This window comes from Callorhinus ursinus, unplaced genomic scaffold (genome assembly GCF_003265705.2).
Source record: "Callorhinus ursinus isolate GAN/ISIS: 27379988/994484 unplaced genomic scaffold, GSC_fseal_2.0 scaffold20, whole genome shotgun sequence".
Lineage (NCBI taxonomy): Eukaryota > Metazoa > Chordata > Mammalia > Carnivora > Otariidae > Callorhinus > Callorhinus ursinus.
Window position 1 is genome coordinate 26,389,830 of NW_027397082.1, and position 21,454 is coordinate 26,411,283.

The 21,454-nt window shown below is 40.8% G+C and overlaps 1 protein-coding gene across 13 annotated transcripts in view; it reads left to right on the forward strand.

Moving 5' to 3' along the window:
* Window positions 1–6,377, forward strand: part of CPEB3 (cytoplasmic polyadenylation element binding protein 3) — a 187,099-nt gene extending 180,722 nt beyond the window's left edge. For all 13 annotated transcript variants that reach the window (XM_073904444.1, XM_073904445.1, XM_073904440.1 and 10 more), the window contains one exon: window positions 671–6,377. In XM_073904444.1, the coding sequence (XP_073760545.1) occupies window positions 671–898 (228 nt within the window). In that variant the 3' untranslated portion in view covers window positions 899–6,377. The remainder of the gene's footprint in view (window positions 1–670) is intronic.
* The last annotated feature ends 15,077 nt before the right edge of the window (window positions 6,378–21,454 follow it).

Genomic DNA, 21,454 nt, shown 5'->3' on the forward strand with positions numbered 1-21,454 from the left:
TATAATAGCTTAGCATTTCACTAGCCCCTTCAGCTTTCCCGTCTAGTCCTCTGGACAGGGCCCTGGGATGATAGACTTTTGGAAGCCTTGTCACTGAAACACGGAGACCCAGAGCTTCACTGTGGTATCACATCTCAGCCTGTCTGGCCGGCCACATGACTCTTCCCCTCCGGCCTGGCTCAGGCCACACCATTCCCCAACTACGTGCCCTGCCTTGACCTGCTTTCGGGCTTTGTCCTCTCCCTGAACTCTCCCTGGTTCCTCTCCCTGACCCGCGCTCTCTCACCCCTCATGGCCAGGTGCTGCCTGGCCTTCAGGATTCCACTCAGGTGCTTTTACACACACTACCTCTCTTAATCCTCACCAGCACCCTTGGAGGCGGACATTGTTGTTCCCATTTTAGAGATATGCAGATATGTGTCCACATCTGTGTATAAATTATACGCACTTTACAGACACACAGAGCAAACAGAAGCACAGAGGGAGGTTAAGAATTTGCCTGTGATCACACCACCTGTAAGTGTAGCAATTCCAAAGCCCCGATTTGCACTTTGACTCACACCTTTGTCTGCCCAGCACCTGTCATTAAGCTATACTGTAATCCCTCAAAGGAAGAGACGTGAGGAAGCCTTGCTAAACATGTTTTCCTGTCTTTCCTCTTTGGGTCCAGGTGGAAGTGAAGCCATATGTGCTGGATGATCAGATGTGTGATGAGTGCCAGGGCACGCGCTGTGGTGGGAAGTTTGCCCCGTTCTTCTGTGCCAACGTCACCTGTCTGCAGTATTACTGCGAATACTGCTGGGCGAGCATACATTCCCGCGCCGGGCGGGAGTTCCACAAACCGCTGGTGAAGGAGGGAGGCGACCGCCCTCGGCACGTCCCGTTCCGCTGGAGCTGAGCCCAGGGCAGACCCAGCCACAAGTACTGGAGTAGATAACAAGGAGGGAAAAAGAGAGGGCACTGCCTCAGGGCTTACAGTGTTCTGGAAATCTGTGCATTCGTTCTCGATTTTTAAAGAAGAAATGGGTCTTTTTATTATTACTATTATTTACAGTCATATTACTGAACTCAGTGTCCAGTATAATGCAAAATTGCAGAGTGTATAACGGTACTGATTTGCACTTTGATTCACACCTTTGTCTGCTTGGTACCTTAATTTCTTACACCTGATTTGTCACTCGTAGACTGCCATTCTCATCAGCGGCCATCAGGTTGATGTCTGTGATTTTTGTTTGTTTGTTGTTGTTGTTGTTGTTGTTGTTGTTGTTGTTCTGATTGTTTTTGAACTGGAGCATGCACTTATTTTCAGAAACTTAGAGAGTTGCCCCTAGGAGAAGACTTACCAAAGGTAATACTCGTGAGTAGGTGGCAGATGTAGCAAAAACTTCACAACAGTTCAGCAATCATTAGTTGGGGTCATTTAGAGTAAGGGTAACCCTTAATGAAAATAGGCCTTTAGTTTTCTATTTTGACATGTAAGGATACCTCATAAGCTGAATCTTTATTTTTCCTTCATGTTTGATTTTTGTTTTGCTGAGGATTTTGGTTAGATCTTTTAGTGTTATGTAAATTTATGCTGCAATAGCTTTTGCTGCTATTAAGATGGTATTATTAATACCATAATACTCTCTTCAGGCTAAGGTATCAATTTAAAGAAACCCAACAACACACGTTTGTGATTTAGGGATAGAATCAGCTGCCGAAAGGAGATCAGAATAGACTACAGAAAGCTTCAACGGAAGGTCACTATTTCTGACTGCATGTTTACTTAATCAGGTTGCTGCATGCAATAAATTTTATATCCAATGTCTAGTATAAAACCTTCCCACAATGCACAAATTAAGAATCTATATAAGCTATAAAATAACTGATTTTTTAAAAGAGTTTTTTTTCACTCAAAGAATTGGTAATTGACTGGAGGAAGGCATGCCTCAATAAATGGAATGCTTCTGAAATTAGGAAGAGCCCATAACAGAATGACCTATATTACAACCAATATAAAACCTAGGTGTAGGATATTCTTAAAGCAAATTTGTGGATGGTAGATGAAGTACTTTGCGGTGCTCTGTTATATATTGTGCAATTTATTTTATATAGTAAAGTGATTATGTCTAACTGTGATCAAACTTAACTGTTTAAAGCCTCTGTGTCAGACATTAACGAACTTGACAGTTCATAACTGGTATATTATTAACTAACACATGAGCTCTTAGTTACAATCTCCTAGTGCTTGCACCATTTACATAGCTTCAGACCTTGTCCAGAAAACCAAAGAGCTCATCTTAGCTTACAAACACTAGGAATATATACAGTATATAGAGATAAGTTGTCAGATTGACAAACTAGGCACATTTTAAGAAAGTTGCGTGGCGGTGATGCTAAAGAAATGTCTGTCCAAAACAAGATGGCCTGGGCAGGGCTGGTTGTCTGGGTGAGAAATTTAACTACTTAATTCCCTGGATTTATCCTGTAAAGCTTGAATAGAAATAAGACCTGCTAGAACTACCATGGACATTTTTTTAGCATTCACTCTTGGGCTGCAGATAGTAATATATAAACACACACAATGATTGTGAGACTATGTAAATCTTTTTTTTTTTTTAATCTTCTTCCTATGTTTTGGAATTCTGGGGACAATCTGACTGGATATGACACTGCAGAACAGATTTAAGTCGCTGTGTTTTATGTGCTCTGATTTCCTTGTCCTGTCTCTTAAGACTGCTTGTTTTTGTTTTGTTTTGTTTTGTTTCTCCAGTGTTTAGTTGCAATTACCAGCTCTCAAACTATAGTTTGTTTTCAAAAAGGAAAAAAACAAAATAGTTTTTTACTGGATTAAAAATGCTTATTAGACTTCTCCCCTTTTGAGGTTACCTCTGGGCTTTTTGGTAACAATTGCGTTTTTCCAGCCCAGCTGTGGTTTTCTGTTTGTTTTTTTTTCTATGTTTGTGGTTTTTTTCATCTGTACAAGAAATTTTGTTATGCACTACTACTTTTTGTATTCTAGACAGTTTTCAAAAGTTGGCTGAAGATTTTTTTGTTTGTTTGTTTTTAAGGAAAAAGGCATGCTTTCTGACTGACATGATCTTTTGCAATACCTCAATTTTGAAATATAGGAAAGAAAATGATATTTTCTAAGTAAGTTTATTCAGAAAAATATATATTAATTTAATTCTGCAAGAAAAAATGATTTAACAGATGGGTAACTTTATTTTTTTCATGCTTATTTGTGTTTTTTGAAAATGAAGTTAGAGCTTTATAACTATAATATTAAAGATCATATCTAACCTACAGAAATCTACCTAATTATGTGAAAGAAGCAAAACTTTTTGAAGAAGCACCCCTCTTTCATGTACTAAAACAACACTGAGATTTAAAAAAAAAAAGCTGGAAGCTTGTACAGCGGGAAGCTGATGTGGAGGTGAAAACCATTGTCATGAAGAATAGGTTACAAAGAATAAACTCCCTTTGGTGCTGAAAGTTGTGGATAGATGGTGGAAACTACTTTCCCTTCATTTGTATATTTATAATCAAGCGTTGATTGTGCACGACTGACCAGGATTGTGAAAGAGTTCTTCTGTTTGTATTTTTTTAAAGAGAACTTTTTTAGTTTATTAAATTATAACATGTTCCCTTTTGTTTTGTAAATAAATGTGCCCCCAAGTTGTTAATGTTATATTAAAAGAGAGGGTCCTTCAAAAAAAAAATTATTTTTTAAAACACAAGAGGTGTTCTGACCTGCAACTTGACTGGGAAGCCCCTGGGTATCACAGGTCCTGTTGTGGCCTTTCCTTGATGTGACACTTGAACTAGTCGATTTTTTGAAGGCTAAAACCTAACCTCGACTATTTGTTGTTATGTGCAATACTGTTTGTACTGTTTGTATAAAAAATAGAAAAAAAAAAGAAAAGAAAAAAGGCATAAATCTTTATTGCAGATTTATTTTCATTGCAAACTTTAGACATTGTGATTCACTGAAATCATTTTTCTACTGTCAAATATGTACCTTTTCTTCATGCTGGTATTTTTTCAATAGTAATGTAGCCTTTGTACTGAGACAAATTTTCATTGTTATTTTTAGAAAGATTTTTTGCTAAGAAAAAAATTAAACATATTTACATATTTTTCATTTTATTTCGTATTTTCTTTAAGGAGTGCTTTCTCAATCATTAATAGAGTTGTTTCTGGGAGGGACTTTCATATCTGGTCAATGTCATAATATTATTTTGTATTTTTACTTGGAATAAATTAATTTTATGATGCTAATTCTTTAAAAGTTTATTTTTTTCATTTTCAGTTATTTTTGAAGCTAAAACCTTTGTAATATTGTTACTAAAGTGTCTAGTTTTTTGAAATGCAAAGCTTTATGTATTAACTTGCTGATGTGGTTTACAATAGTGTGACAACGATGAACATGGTTGGTTATGTAAAGTGATTGGAAAATGTAATGGATAATTGGGTAATAAAATGACAGAATGAGCAGAACATGTGAGATTTTGACAAGCCTTTTCCTTTATTACAGTGGTTTAGTGTAAGACTAGGGATGTCACAGTACAGTTCTCTAGGGATGTCACAGTGGATTTATACAACACCAGGTGCAGCCAGATCTGGGGCCCTGATAATGGAGTCACCCCCACCGAAATACCACCAGGTTGAAAACCCGGCTAGGTCAACAGAGTGATTCATTGTTTTTCCCCTCTAACTCTTCATTATGTCCTGTGTGCGTGCGTGCATGTGTGTGTGAGAGAGAGAGAATCTGCCACCAACTGCTGTCCATGTGTGAGACGGAGCCTTTCGCCCAGGCCAAATCTTCCCCTTGCATTTACAGTGGTGACGTCCGAGAGCAGAGGGACGCTGCCGGGTGGACGCCACCTTCTTTGTAGTGAGACTTGGATCGCGGTGTCCCTCCTGACTTCCCTCCCGTCTGGCGTGGGTGGCGTGCGGAGGAAGCACACTCGGACATCACCACTGTATATGGACAGTCTCAGACTCCGTCTTCCTCCACCACCACCCACCCACCCCACCCCCCCGTTTTGTGCCCCCTGTTCGTCCCTCTTTGTGGCCACATCTGGCCACTCCGAGGATGATCTGTCCACCCTCCTGCTTTTCCAACACCCACCTCACCTTGAAGCCATGATGTTAGGGCAGCGTGTCCCTGTACTGGCACTTCAAATGAAAACAAACTCAAAATACCTACGACTGCAAAACTGGTGTTGCGTAAACAGAACATTCAATGACTTGCTCTAGATAGATGGTGTGTTTCTACTAGTCCTTGATGGCCCCCTTCCAGCTCCATTGCTGTGGAGGTGAGGTTATCAATAACTTGGAGAAACGTGTGTCCAGAGTTGGCTCTTGGGTATGCTCTATGTATTCAGTTTTGTAAATAATATATAGATTAGATCAAGTCGTGATGTAAAATTTTAACTCAAATTGGGTACTACTGGTTGGAATTTTACATTAACTACAAATAAGTGATTAGGAACAGAAGAAAAGAAATTGGAAAATTCTTGTTTAGTGGTATCAAGATTATGCTTAGATTTCTGCCTATTTCTTGTGTTTTATAGCTTGTTAGTGAGGCATGGGCTAATGCAGAGTGTACTGCATTTATGCAATTAGCAAGTAACTGCTAGTTTTCATTTTATCTATTATATTAGCAACAAAATGGCATTTAACTGGGTAAAGCTCCTACCTAAATATTTGAGTATTGTGACATCTCTACTTGCAAGGTTTGAGTGAAAGATTAGTCACAGATTAGTGAAAAAAAGTATCTTTTTGTTAAAAGTGGCTTATTTGTATGGGTTGTTGCTTTTTCACCAGTTTGTATGGTATGTCAGCTAACATTTTCTGTTTGTTTTTTTTTATAATAACCAAACTTCTCTATCTCAGCTGCAATAGTGTTCCATTTTACCACAGAGTATTTTATAATTAATGCTGTTGACTTTATACCCCAAAATGGGTCAAGAAGTGGATATGTGATTTAGGGATGTTTAAATTTGTATGATGCAGTTAATGGCAACAAGTAGAAAACTCGGGTGCTAATACAGGATAACTTCTGCTCTCTTTCTTTTCTGGATATAGTTCTGTTGGGGTATAAAGTATTAGGTATTTGTATTTTTGCTGTCAAAATAATGGACATAACTTTTAGAGTGTTCACAGCTAAGATCTCTGTATTTGTTTTTCAACTAACAACTAATTTTAAATGTATTGTATCTTTTATTACCTGTTCTCTTAGATTGTTTTTGCTAGTAACCCTTACTCAGCTTCTGCCTTTGGGGCTTGGACTAATATTGCTTGTATGGAACTGCAGTACTGTGACTACACATGGAGCTCAATGCAGCTATTGCTTACAACTGCTTAAACTTTGTAGTTTGGACTTCATTTTTTTCTGTAATAACTTATTAAATATAGTTGTATGAAGTACTGACACTTGTCATCCTTTGCATTTGCTAGGGAATAGCTTGGAGTATGCAGATTGCATCTGGGAACATTTGCACATTCAGATTTGCTTGATTCGCCTTTTTGGGAGGGGGGACACATGATGGCAGATTAAGTACAGCAAAATTCACCTTTTCTCTGATGCAACACTTTTTTCTTTTACTTTTTTTTTAACCACAAGTATAGGGACGCTTGGGTGGCTCAGTCAAGTTTAAGCGTCTGCCTTTGGCTCAGGTCATGATCTCAGGGTCTTGGGATCAAGTCCTGCATGGGGCTCCCTGCTCAGCCGGGAGCCTGCTTCTCCCTCTCCACTCTCTAGCTATCTCTTTCTCTCGCTCTCAAATATATAAATGAAAACTTAAAAAAAAGACAACTATAAAGTACAAGTGTATTTGATAAAGGAAGGTATTTGTTGACACAATGCACGTGTATTCAATGCAAGGTTTTTAGGGGGTCAGTTAGGTTTTCATGCCAGCACTTGAAACCAATTTTCAAAATCAAAACCAAGAAAGTCAATGAAAACGTAAGTACGCCCCTTTCGTTTTACTTTTTACCCTAGACTCTCTCTGATCATTTCAGAAAATGGGTCTTTAAAGTCCCGTATCGACTTTGGACGCGCTAGAAGTTTAATCCTTTTAGAAAATGGATCACAGGTCGCTGCATGAAATAACCCTCTGGAGAGCTTTTACAAACTGCAGGGGCGGGTGGCCCACCCCCGAGATCGGTTTCACTGGTTTGGGGTGGGGTCTGGCGCGGCTGTTTTTAAGCTCCCGGGGCTGTCCGCCAAGTCCCAGGGCCGTGCGGGGGCGCCCGGGCCCTCGGGGAGCCCAGCCGCGGCTCGGGGCCCGCCCGCCGCCCCACCCTGACGGGGGCGGACGGAGCCGCGCGGGATGCTTGGCTCCGGGAAGGGATGGGGGCCGCTGGGGGCGTCCGCAGGCTCCCTCGGGCCCCGCTCGGGTCGCGGCCTAGGGGCGCCCGGTTGCGCACACGCTCTGTGGGCGCGGGCTCCCGCAGGCCTTCTCCGACCCCCGAGCTTCTGCACCGCACCCCGTCCTGCAGCCGGCACCCACATCCGGCTCCCACGGCCGTCCCGCCCCCAAGGAGGCCCACCATTCGCCCCTTGCCCAGCCCGGCAGGTAAGCTGACCCAGGCGGGTGCGCCCGGAGGGGCGGCTCGCGTCGCGGGGCTCCGCCTGCGCGGCCAGCAGGATGCCCCGGAGCCCGGCGCTGACGCGGGAGGCCGGAGTCGGAGCCCGGCCGTCCGGCGGCACTTAACGTTTGGAGCTCTCGATCCCTCTTGCAGCCCCCTCCAAACTGGGCGGAGGAATATTGTTTCGGGTCCCCTTTACTTTGGGTTTTCAAAAAATATATCCTCCTACACTAAGCCACAAATGGAACCCTACTTTCAGAATGCTGGGCTGACTTGGACCCCACATTTGTCCCCTGGCAGAAAACGTTCTGCTGTCCGAACTCGGCGTGGAGGGGGAGCGGGGAAGTGCCTGGCGCCCTTGGGAGAGGGAGCCTGTTCCTTGCAGGGGCGGACCTCGGGAGTCCCGGCCCGGCCGCGCGGAGCTTGACCGGGGGTCGGAGCAGCCTCCTCCCTAGACCGTCACCGCGCTGAGCCTACCAGGCTGGGGGACTCCTCACCCGCAAACGCGGGCGGAAGCTCAGCTTTAAAATTGGACTTGGGTGGCTCTTCACCAGACCCTTGGGTCACTCGGGCCCTCTCAAAATCCTAGTTTAACTGGAACGGCTGGGCTAAATAGGTTAATGCTCGGGGAAATGGGGTGAGGGAGCCCGGTGGATGGGTCCTACTGCTCTTCACAGGGCTGTTGAGAAGAAAACCCTTTCCTCTTCCCCTTTTAGGTTCCGTGATTCGCAGCCTTCGAATTAACTGACGAAAGACAAATTAATAGAGGAGACAGAGCTTATTCTTATGCATGTGAATGAGAATATTCAATACATTAGATTATTCATATGCGTGAGTTAAAGGTGGGGTTTAGAACCTAACTTAATGGAAGAAAGCGAGGGGGGAGAACAGGGCCTCAAATGGTTTCTTTAGGAAAGACTGGGTTTTCAGGAGAAGAAATGGCGAAGTTGGTGATGAAGTTTGTTTATGCAGGTGCGAGTGCCCTCCCGGTCTTCTTCCGGGCCAGTGAAGACCACCCCCGGGGGGTCCGCACAGATAAACGGCTGGAATAATGCTCTCACTAGCACAGATAACGTTACCCTTAGTCTGTGCCCTGATGCGGGGTTCCGTAGTCTGAGTCCCGGCATTGTTGGGGCCCCGGGGAAGGACTTGGCCGTGCCGCATGCGCACCCACTCACCTCAGCATTTCCTTGTGGCCCCGCAAGGGGCAGCCCAGGTCTTGTCATTTTCTTTGTTGTTACTGGTCAAATCTTTGATTAAGATGGTCTGAACTGTAATCTCACTTATATGTGGGATCTAAAACACGGAGCAAGACAAAACCCAGACTCACAGATACGGAGAACCGATGGGTGGTTGCGGGACGGAAGAGGGGAAGGGGTTGGGGCACAAAATGGGTGAAGGGGACAAAAAGTACAAACTTGCAGCTATGAAATAAGTCGTGAGGAAGTCATGTACAGCGTGGGGAATATAGTCAGTAATATTGTCTTGACTTCATAAGGTGACAGGAGACTCACTGTGGCGACTATGTCACAACACAAACGTTGAATCACTGTGTTGCACACCTGAAATTAATACAGTGTGTCAATTATACCTCAATGATAATAATAAAAAGATGGTTTGAGCTGAATTGTCAAGTATATTGGAAACATTCCAGCTTGTCCCCTTCAGTGCAGGCCTAAACCAATGAGACTTGGTGAATGGAAGAACTCTCTGGGTTTGGTCCCTACCTGAGGAGCTGTCTTGAGTGCTTGGCCTCCTCTTTCAAAGACAGGGACCTTTTGCTCAATTTCATTACTCATCTATTAAAACCAAAACACAATTGGGGCACCTGGGGCCACAGTCGGTTAAGCGTCTGACTCTTGGTTTCAGCTCAGGTCATGATTTCAGGATCAACCCCTACTCAGGCTCCGTCCTCAGCAGGGAGTCTGCCTAAGACTCTCTCTCCCTCTGTCCTTTCCCCCACGTCTAAAATAAGTACATCAGTCTTTTAAAAAACAAAATACAATCCCAATCCATACCCATATACAAGTGTTAAGGAGGCTCTAGATAAATCCTGGTAGAAATGGAAAGTGGTGCAGCCATTCTAGAACCTGTTTTACAAGATCTCAGTGTGTGTATCATATGACTCGGGTTTTTCATTCATATGCCCAACAGAAATATGTAGCATGTTCCCAAAAGACATGTACAAAAATGATCATAGCATTAATACATAGCCCCAAACTGGAAGTTATGCAGGTGCGCTGCCAACATTAGAATGGATGTTACAGTATATCCGCAAATGGAATACTGTATGACAGTAGGAGAATGAAGATGCACAAGTTTGTGCAACATTACAGAAGGATCTCACAAACTTAATGTTGATCCAAATAAGCCAGACACAAAGAAGTACATAACACAGGACTCCATTTATATAAATGAGTGCAGGAGTTACTGAAAGGGGGCATGAAGACCACTTTTGGGGTGCTGTTGACTTTCTTGATCTGGGTGTTGAATACACAGGTGTGTTCAGTTGGTGAGAATTCACTGCTGCAATCTGTGCACTTTTCTGTTCAATGGAATGTTTTTAAAAAATGGCTCTGTGAAGGGTAAAAGCAGATTGGTGGACAACATGGAATTCTTTGCAGGCAACCTCTCTATAATCCACTTTTCATACTCCTGAATAACGACGATGTGATTTCCTTTGGTCATTGCTAACAGTTGCCCCTCCCGACTGGCCTATTTTCCCAATCCCCCAAACCTCAATTTCATACGATATGTAACCTGGTTGGCTTTTTTCAATCAGCATAATTCTCTACAGATTCGTCTTGGTTGTTGTATGCATCAACAGTTGGTTCCTTTTGATTGCCAAGGACTATTCCATGGTATGGATGTACTGTATTTGCTTAACGAGTTGCTTGTTGAAGAACATCTGGATTGTGTCTAGCTTGGGGCTATAACAAATGAAGCTGCTACTAACGTTCATGTACAGGTTTTCGTGTGAGCATGTTTTCAGCTTCTCTGGGATAACCCAGGAGTATAATTGCAAGGTAATATGGTAGTTTTGTGTTTAGTTGTTTCCTTTTAATTTTTTTTTTAAAGAAAGGACCTTTCATATCTTTTTTTTAAATGATTTTATTTATTTATTGGAGAGAGAGAGCGCGACCGTGCAGGGGGAGAGTGAGAGGGAGAAGCAGGCTCCCCTTCTGAGCAGGGAGCCCAGTGAGGGGCTCAATCCCAGGACCCTGGGATCATGACCCAAGCTGAAGGGAGATGCTTAACAGACTCGGCCACCCAGGTGCCCCTCATGTTTAGTTTTTAAGGAAACTACCAAATTGTTTTCTAGAGTGGGTGTACCTTTTTACATATTGACCAAAATGTATGTGATCCAGTTAGTCTGTATCTTCTCCAGCATTTGGTTTTGTCACTACTTTTTAGTTTAGCCATTCTGTTAGGTGTGCAATAATATCCCATTGTGCTTTTAGTTTGCATTTCCCTAATGGCTAATAATGTTGAACATCTCTTCATGTGCATATGCATATTTGTCATCTCTATATCATCAGTGAAATGTCTTTTTGCCCATTTTCTAATTAGACTTTTTTTAATCACATGCCTATTTTTTTAAAGATTTATTTACTTATTTTAGAAGTGCATGTGTGTGCACACGTGTGTGCAAGCAAGGTGAGGGGCGGGGAGCGGCGCAGAGAGAAACAATCCCAAGCTGACTCTGCGCTGAGCACGGAGCCCGACACGGGTCTCAGTCTGACAACCTGGAGATCATGACCTGAGCTGAAGGCAGACAACCAACCAAATGAGCCACCCGGGCACCCCTACACATGCTTTTTAGATTTATACCTAAGCATTTCATTTTGGGGGTGCTAATGCTGGTGTATACAAAAGCAATGAACTTTTTAGCCCTATATCCTACAACCTCGCTATAATCACCTCCAGAAGGGTTTTTTTGTTTGTTGATTCTTTGGGATTGTCTACAGACAAGCCTATGTCATCTGCGAATGAAGATAGTTTATCTTCCTTCCTAATCCATAGGTCTTTTATGTCCTTTTCATATTGTATTAGCTAGACTTCCAGTTAATACTGAATAGGAATCAGTGGTAAGAGGACAGATAGCCTTGCCTTGTTTCTAGTTTTAAGGGGAAAACATCTAGTTGATTAGCATTAAGTATGATGTTAGCTGTACGTTTTTGGCAGTTGTTCTTTATCAAGTTGTACCCTCTATTCCTAGTTTGCTAGTTTTTATAATGTATGGGTATTGGGTTGTATCAAATGCTTTTTCTACATCTATTAGTCATGATTTTTCTTCTTTAGCCTGTTGACGTAATGGATTATATTAATTGATTTTTGAATGCTGAGTCAGCCTTTTATGCCTGCAATAAATCCCACTTGGTCATAGTGTATAATTCTATATATATACATTGTTAGATTCAATTTGCTAATATTTTGAGGATTTTTGCATCTGTCTTCATGAGAGATACTGATCTGTAGTTTTCCTTTCTTGTAATATCTTTTTTAAAGATTTTATTTATTTGAGAGAGAGAGAGGGATAAGCAGACTCTGCACTGAGCCCCATGCGGGCCTCTATCTTGGGGCTCGATCTCATGACCCTGAGATCATGACCTGAGCCAAAATCAAGAGTTAGAGGCTTAACTGACTGAGCCACCCAGGTGCCCCTCCTTTCTTGTAATATCTTCATCTGGGCTGCTATGAGCATAATGCTCTCCTTGTAGAATGAGTTGGGATGTGTTCATTCTGCTTTTATTTTCTAAAAGACATTGTAGAGTATCAGTATTATTTTATCCTTCAGTGTTTGGTAGAATTCATCAGTGAAACCATCTGGGTCTGGTGCTTTCTGTTTTGGAAACTTATTAATGATTGATTCAATTTCTTTAATATATATATGCCTATTCAGAGTATATTTCTCCTTGTGTGAGTTTTGGTGGATTATACTTTTCAAAGAATTGATGTTTCATGTAAATTATCAAATCTGTGGGGATGGAGTTGTTCACAATCCTTTATTACCCTTTTAACATCCATGGGCTCAGTAGTGGTGGCCTCTACGGCCTCTCCTTCAGTTCTAGTATTAGTAATTCATGTTTTCTCTTTTTCTGTTTTTTTCTAGCTAGACAAAGGTTTATCAATTTTATTGATCTTTTCAAAGAACCAACAGGTTTTGTTTCATTGATTTTTTTCTCTATCACTTTCCTGTTTTCAGTGTCACTGATTTTTTTACTCAAATTTTTATTTTTCTGCTTGCATTAGGTTTATATTACTCCTCTTTTTTAATATTACTCTTCTTTCTATAGTTTACTTAAGTGGAAGCTTAGGTTTTGGTTTGAAATCTTTCTTCATTTCTAATGTACACATTCAATGCTATAAATTTCCCCTCTATGTGCTGCTTTCATTGCATCCCACAAATTGATGTTGTATTTTCATGTAATTCAAAATATTATTTTAGGGGCCCCTGGGTGGCTCAGTTGTTAGGCGTCTGCCTTCAGCTCAGGTCATTGTCCCAGGGTCCTGGGATCGAGCCCTGCATCCAGCTCCCTGCTCAGTGGGGAGCCTGCTTCTCCCTCTCCCACTCCCCCTGCTTGTGTTCCCTCTCTCGCTGTCAAAAAATAAATAAAGTCTTCAAAAAAATGTATTTTAATTTTTCTTGATTTCTTCTTTGACCCATGGTTATTTAAAAATGTGTTGTTCGGGGGTGCCTTGCAGGCTCAGTCGAGTATGTGACCCTTGATATCAGGGTCATGAATTTGAGTCCCATATTGGGTGTAGAAATTACTTAAATAAACATCTTGGGGTGCCTGGGTGGCTCAGTCAGTTGAGCATCTGACTCTTGATTTTGGCTCAGGTCATGATCTCAGGCTTGTGGGAGATCAAGCCCCACATCAGGCTCCGTGCTGTGCATGGAGCCTGCTTGGGATTCTCTCTCTCTTCCTCGCCTTTCTGCCTCCCTCTCAATGTGTTGTCAATCTCCAAATACTTTGGGATTTTCCAGCATTTTTATGTTAATTTCCAGTTAAATCTCACTGTGGTCTGACAGCATACTTTGAATGATTTCTGTTGAGTTATATTGAGGAATGTGTTATGGACCAGAATGTGGCCTATTGTCAGTGTTCCATGTCAGCTTGAGAAATAATGTATATTCTGCTGTTGGGTATTGTTCTGTTCTTCTATATCCTTTCTTTTTTCTTTTTTTAATGATTTTATTTTTAAATAATCTCTACCTCCAACATGGGATACCCTGAGATCAAGAATCACATGCTCTAGGGCGCCTGGGTGGCTCAGATGGTTAAGCGTCCAGCTCAGGTCATGATCCCAGGGTCCTGGGATCGAGTCCCGCATCGGGCTCCCTGCTCCTTGGGAGCCTGCTTCTCCCTCTGCCTCTCTTTCTCTCTGTCTCTCATGAATAAATAAAATCTTAAAAAAAAAAAATCACATGCTCTACTGACTGACCCAGCTAGGCGCCCCCACCTCTATATCCTTTCTGGCTTTTTGCCTGCTGGATCTGTCAATTACCAATAGAGATGTATTGATGCCTCCAACTATGATAGTGGATTTGTCTATATCTCCATGCGGTTCCATCAGTTTTTGCCTCACATATTTGGATGCTCTGTTTTAGGCACATCTTAAGAACTGTTATTGTTATGTCTTCTTGGACAATTGATCCTTTTATCATTATGTAATGCCCCTTTTTATCCCTGATAATATTCCTTGTTGTGAAGTCGGCTTTGTCTAAAATTAGTATAACTACTGCAGCTTTCTCTTGTTGACAGTGGGGATTCTGGTGAGCAGCTTTGGAGTAGAGAAGGTTTTTTTTTTTTTTTTAAAGATTTTATTTATTCATTTGACAGCATGACAGTGGGGAGAAGCAGAGGGAGAGGGAGAAGCAGGCTCCCTGCCAAGGAGGGAGCTGGATGCGGGGCTCGATCCCAGGACCCTGGGATCATGACCTGAGCCGAAGGCAGATGCTTAACCACGTGAGCCACCCGGGCACCCTAGAAGCTTCATTTTTTATCTTTGAAAAAAAATTTTTACAGGGCGCCCAGGTGGCTCAGATGGTTACGCGTCTGCCTTTGGCTCAGGTCATGATCTCAGGGTCCTGGGATCAAGCCCCGCATCAGGCTCCTTGCTTGGCAGGGAGTCTGCTTCTCCCTCTCCCCTCTACCTCTCCCCCTGCTCATGCTCTCTCTCTGTCTCAAATGAATAAGATCTTTAAAAAAAAAATTTTTTTTTTTACAATCATGTCAGTTGAAAGATGCTCCTTAATCTCCAACCATGCCAAGAACTCAGTCACCATCTAAACCAGAGGGTGAACTCCAAATTTGTTCCTCATTCAGCCCAGGAGTCCAGTCTTCCCACCCCTGCATCCAGGCTCCAGCCCCGCCTCTCACTACCCTGCAGTTTTTTGATTTATGTTAGCATGGTATATCTTCATTTCTTACTTTTTTTTTTTAAAGACTTATTTGAGAGAGAAAGAGTGCAAGTGGGGGGAGGGGCAGAGAGAGAGACTCTTCAAGCAGACTCCCCTTGAGCATGGATCCCCAACGTGGGGCTCAGTCTCATGACCCATGAGATCATGGCCTGAGCTGAAACCAAGAGTGGACTAAATCACCCAGCCATCCCTTCATCTCTTTAAAGAAAAATTTTAATTGTTAATTGTTAAAAAAAGCCACGTAACACAAACTTTACCGTCTTAACCATTTCTAAGTATACAGTTCAGTCGTGTTAAGTATATTTATTGTCGTGCAATGGATCTCCAGGACGTTTTTAATCCTTCAAAACTGAAACTCTATATCCATTAAGCAACAACTCCCCACTTCCTCCTCCTCAGGCCTTGGCAACTATCCTCCTCCTTGTTTCTGTGAATTGACTTACTTTACTCTAGATACTTCATTTAAATGGAATCACAAGGTGTATTTGTCTTTTTATGACTAGCTTATTTCACTTAGGGTAGTATCCTCAAAGTTCATCCATGTTGTAACATATGTCAGAATTTCCTTCCTTTTTAAAGGTAATATTTCATTGTTGGTCTGTACCACATTTTGTTTATCCATTCATCCATTGGTGCACTTTGGTTGCTTCTACCTCTTGGGTATTGTGAATAATGCTGCTATGAAAATAGGTGTGCCAAGTATCTCTTCAAGATTCTGCTTTCAGGGGCGCCTGGGTGGCTCAGTCGGTTAGGTGTCTGCCTTCGGCTCAGGTCATGATCCCAGGGTCCTGGGATTGGGTCCCGCAGCAGGCCTCTTGCTCAGCAGGAAGCCTGCTTCTCCCTCTCCCACTCCCCTCTGCTTGTGTTCCCTCTCTTGCTGTCTCTGTCAAATAAATAAAATCTTTAAAAAAAAATCTATTTCTTGGTTTGTCTCTCTTTTGTCCCCCCTTTAGTTGTTTATTTTTTCCTTAAATTCCACATATGAGTGATTATCATATGGTATTTGTTTTTCTCTGACTTATTTCGCTTAGCATTATAGTCTCTAGCTCCATCCACGTCATTGCAAATGGCAAGATTTTATTATTTTTATGTCTGAGTAATATTCCATCGAAAAAGATACCACATCATCTTTATCCATTCATCTACTGATGGACACTTGGGCTACTTCCATAGTTTGGCTACTGTAAATAATGCTGCAATAAACATAGGGAAGCATATAGCCCTTTGAATTAGTTTTTGTATTGTTAGTAGTATTTTGAACAGTTTTCTATTAGATCAGTTAAGCACAAAAAAAGTTAAAGGTGTTATTTTACCTTCATTTATTCCTTTTCATGTTTGTCCTTTATATAGATCAGAGTTTCTGACTTGTACCATTTTCTTCCTCCCTGAAGAATTTCTTTCAATACTCCATGCAAGGCAGGTCTACTGGTGACAAATTCCCTCAGTTTTTGTCTGAGAAAGTCTTTGTATCTCTTTCACTTTTATTTATTATTTTTTAAAGATTTTGTCAGAGAGAGCACAAGCAGGGAGAGCGGCAGGCAGAGGGAGAAGCAGGCTCCCTGCTGAGCAAGGAGCCCAATGAGGGACTCAATCCCAGGACCCTGGGATCATGACCTGAGCCGAAGGCAGACGCTTTACGACTGAGCCACCCAGGCACCCCTGAACATGTTTTTATTATGCTTGGATAAATTCTGAAGAATGGGATTAGTGGGTCATCTGTAAGTGTGTGTTTATAAGACACTGCCAAACTGTACTATGAAGTGGCTGTACCATTTTGCATGCCGAATGGCAGTGTATGAGAGTTCCAGTTGCTCTGCATCTTTTTTTTTTAACAGTTTATATTGTGTTAAAATTTGTGAACTATTCTCATAGGTATGTAATGGTGGTGATATACCACTACACTATTGTTAAAGATGTTGCACATCTTTTCACATGCTTATTTGCCTTCCAGAGATCTTCTTTGGTGATGTGTCTGTTCAAATCTTTGTTTTTAAACTGGGTTGTTTAGGGGCGTGTGGCTGGCTCAGAAGAGCATGCAACTCTTGATCTTGGGGTTGGTGAGTTTGAGCCCCATGTTGGGTGCAGAGATTACTTAAAACAACAACAAAAAACTTGGGTTGTTTACTTAGTTTTGGGAGTTCATTATAATATTTTTGATATATTCAAGATAGAAGCCTTTTATCAGATGTGATTTGGAAATATGTTCTCCCTGGCTCTTCATTCTTTTTAAAGTATCTTTCAAATAGTGGAAGCTCTTCATTCTTTTTAAAGTATCTTTCAAATAGTGGAAGCTCTTATTTTTTAAAGTATGATTTATAATTTTTTCTCTATGGATGTTTTGGTATTCTAAGAAATCTTTTGCCCAGTGCAACATCACAGAAATTGTTTCCTCTTTCTAAAAGTTAGTTTTATCATGCACATCCATGATTAATTCTCAATTAGATCTTGCATGAGGTATAAGGTATGTCTGGACTTGTTGGGTTTTCTTTTTTTAAGTATATGAATTACCCACATTTTGAAAAGATTATCCTTTCTCTATTGTTTCGCCTTAGCACATTTGTAGAAAATCGACTATAGAAAGTGTGAGTATATTTGTAGGCAATCAATTCTGTTGTTCATTGATCTATCTTTAATGCCAATACTACACTCTTGATTACTACCTGTTTATAAGCTTTAAAATCTAACAGTGTGAATCTTCCAACTATTGCTTTATTGTTTTTTATTACTCTGGGTCTTTTGCCTTTCCATATAAATTTTATAATCTGTTTATTGACTTCTACAAAATATCCTGCTGGAATTTTTATTGGAATTGTCTTGTGTCTACAGATCAGTCTGGGGAGAACTGAAATCTTAACAATATTGAGTTTTCAATCCATTACATTTTTCAAGGTCTTTTTGATTTCTTTCATCAGCATTTTGTAGTTTTCAGGTTTTGTTTTTTAAAGATTTTATTTATTTGACAGATAGCACAAGTAGGCAGAGTGGTAGGCCGAGGGAGAGGGAGAAGCAGGCTCTCTGCTGAGCAGGGAGCTGGACGTGAGGCTCGATCCTAGGACCCTAGGATCATGACCTGAGCTGAAGGCAGCCACTTAACTGACTGAGCCACCAGGTGTCCCTAAAACAGATTTTTTTTAAGACTTATACCTGTTTCATCTGATTTGGTGCTATTATATACAGTATGTTTAATATTTTCAATTTCCAATTTTTTATTGTTAGTATATAGACATACAACTTTTTGTATATTGACCTTGTATCCTGCGAACTTGCTAAACTCATTTCTAGTAGGTTTTTGTAGATTCTTGGAATCTTATACAATCTAGACAGTCATTATAAGTAGAAAGTTTTATTTTCTAATCTCTGTGCTTTCCTTCTATGGCCTTACTGCACTGGGTAGGACCTCAAGTATATCTTTGATCTGTCTTTATGCCAATACTACACTCTCTTGGAGGAAGTAGACACAAAGTAAGATTTCTTGAAATTTGCCAGGACTTGCATTATGGTTCAGCATATGGTCAGTTTGGCAAATATTCCACAGAAGCCTCCAAAGCAATGTATTCTGGAGTTGTTGGATATCTCTCTCTATATATATGTCAATTAAATCATGTTTGTTAACTGTGTCAAAATTATCTATATCCTGCTGCCTTTTTTTTTTCCTGGTCTGCTTGCTCTACTGAAAGAGGTGTGTTAAAATCTCTGTGACCTTCGAGTTGTCCATTTCTTTTTTGTAGTTTTGTCTATTTCTGCATCATAGATTTTGAGGTGTGTATCAATTTGGAATTGTTATAACAGGTTAACTGGATTGCATCATTATGAGATACTCTTTTATTACAAATAATACCATTTGCCTTGAAGGGTACTTTCTCTGAAATTAATATAACTGTACCAGATGTTGACCTTGGTATCCTCCCTCCTCACTGGTCTTTGAGCTTCTCCCACTGCATTTGGCACAGAGTAGAAAATGACGAATAAATGATGTGCAGATGACTGCCATTTAATTTTCTATTTCTCAAATGTGAGATAACCACATAGTGATTCGTATTTCCCCAGTGTTTCATTTTTGCCTGTTTTTAGTCTTTATATAAACGGATGCAAACTACACATTTTATCATTCACCCGTTTTAGAAATTTATCCATGTTTTCTTACACATTGATTTTTCAATGTTGTATAGTATTTCATTATATAAACAAACCCCCAGATCTTACTCAGTCTCAAATATTATTTTCCAAATTTGTTTCTGGTCTTGACCTTTCTTTTGAGCTCTAAATTCCTATAACCTACTATAACCTATGCTCTACTCATCATCTCTACCTTGATATGTAATAGAAATCTCAAATTTAATGACCAAAAGACAATTCTTCCTAACCCTTCTTCTTTCCCAGATTTCCTCCTTTTTTAGTCTTCTATATCTTCCCAAATACCACTGCTGTGTAAGAACCAAACCAAGATGGAAGCACATTGGTTTTATGCTGAGGTACAGGCAGGAGGACAGATTGACTTGACTGGGGTAAATATGGTGGGATATGATTTAGAGAAAATCAAAGAGAGGCAGGGGCCAGAACCTGTCAGTCCTGTAGACTGTGATAAGGAGTTCACATTCAGTGTGTTAGAGGAAGCTACTGGAGGATTTGGCAAGCAGGGAAGACAAGCTAGAAAACAGTAGTTCAAGAGAGTTAAGATGATGGGAACCATAGGAGTAGTAATGGAGAAAGGTGAACAGATTTGGAATTTATCTTAGAGCTAGAGATGATACAACTTGCTGAGGGATTGGATACAGGGATGTGCAAGAAATAGATGTAGGTCAAAGGTGACTTCTTGTCTCTTGTCCCATAATCTCCCTTTCCTTCTGGACCTCGTATTTAGTGTAATATGCTTTCATTCCACCTCCCAGGATTTTTGCCTGCTCTTTCATAGTTTCTATTAATTCATCTCTATATCCCATTGTAGGTGATTTTGTAAGATCAATCTCCCAATTCAAAGTCTCTCTTGTGTCAAATCTGCATTGATAACTATCAGATTTTCAATTCTAGTATTCATTTATGGATCTTCCTGAAATGTGCCTTTTTTTTTTTTAAAGATTTTATTTATTCACTTGAGACAGAGAGAATGAGCAGGGGGAGAGACAGAGGGAGAGGTTGTTGAGATTATTCTATTTGCATCTCCTGACTTTTCTTCCTGGTAGTTCACTGCCTCCTGTAGATTTTGTAAGCTTAATCTTAGAATCTTTCCCCCTATGGGAGTCCAATGGGACCCTAATCTGAAACTGTCCCTAAAGGACAATTTTGTATTATTATCTTGATTTGTGGTTCCTACAGTATACACTTAGCATAAACCCAGACCTTAAACTTACCTGTGTCGGGTACAAGCCTAGGACTCTGATTTCTGATATACTGTGTTTCCGGGCTGATGGACAATTTGTGCGAGTCCCATTTGAATACATGAGCTCTATGAGGCTTTATAAAGCGAATTAAGTTATAGCTCCATTTTTTGTAAAGCCTGAAAGCAAGTCTCTTGTCCCTACATAGAATCTCAACCCCTACATTTTTCAATAGAACTTCCCTGGTTTGAGGGAATCTACCACACATTGGCAGGAATTGTCTTGAAGTAGGAGGCAATTTTTGTCATCTTAGAGATGGTGACTGATACTGATTTGTGTGAATAGCAAACATTTTCTATTAAGTGGCAAAACTCAAGTTTTTGCTTTACAGATTCACAGTGAGTACTCTGGCACTTGATAACAGATGTTTCTGCAATCCATTTCACTTTAGATTCCACCAATGCCAGTATGTATTCTGAGAAACTGAGGTCCACCTTTAAGCAGGAGGTATAAGATTGTATTGGGATTAAGTTATTTCTAACATGTACAATACCACACTAGCTGCTTTTCTATAATTTATCTTACACTCTTATAGTTACCCTGCCTGTAACTACTCTTTCCTGTGGGTAAAAGTAGTTTTGCCTCTATTTTATATAGTTCATAAAGTCTTATTAAAATTGTTTACTTCTGGGGTGCCTGGGTGGCTCAGTCGTTAAGCGTCTGCCTTCGGCTCAGGTCATGATCCCAGGGCCCTGGGATCGAGCCCCGCATCGGGCTCCCTGCTCTGCGGGAAGCCTGCTTCTCCCTCTCCCACTCCCCCTGCTTGTGTTCCCTCTCTCGCTGTCTCTGTCAAATAAATAAAATCTTTAAAAAAAAGTGTTTACTTTTGAATAAGCTTATATAACCACCCAGAAGCAATAAAGCTATACAGTACTGTTTCAATCGGTCCCAACATCAGAGACTTTTACCCTTGTTACCATTATAATAAGCTCTTGTTGAAAGACTAGTTTTTGGACAAATATTTGTGGATATATACATGTAAGAAAAATTATACCCAGAACCCCAAATTTTAATGTTTCTTTAGTGCTAAAAATGTAAGATTTTCATATAGGAAATACTACTGCTGTTA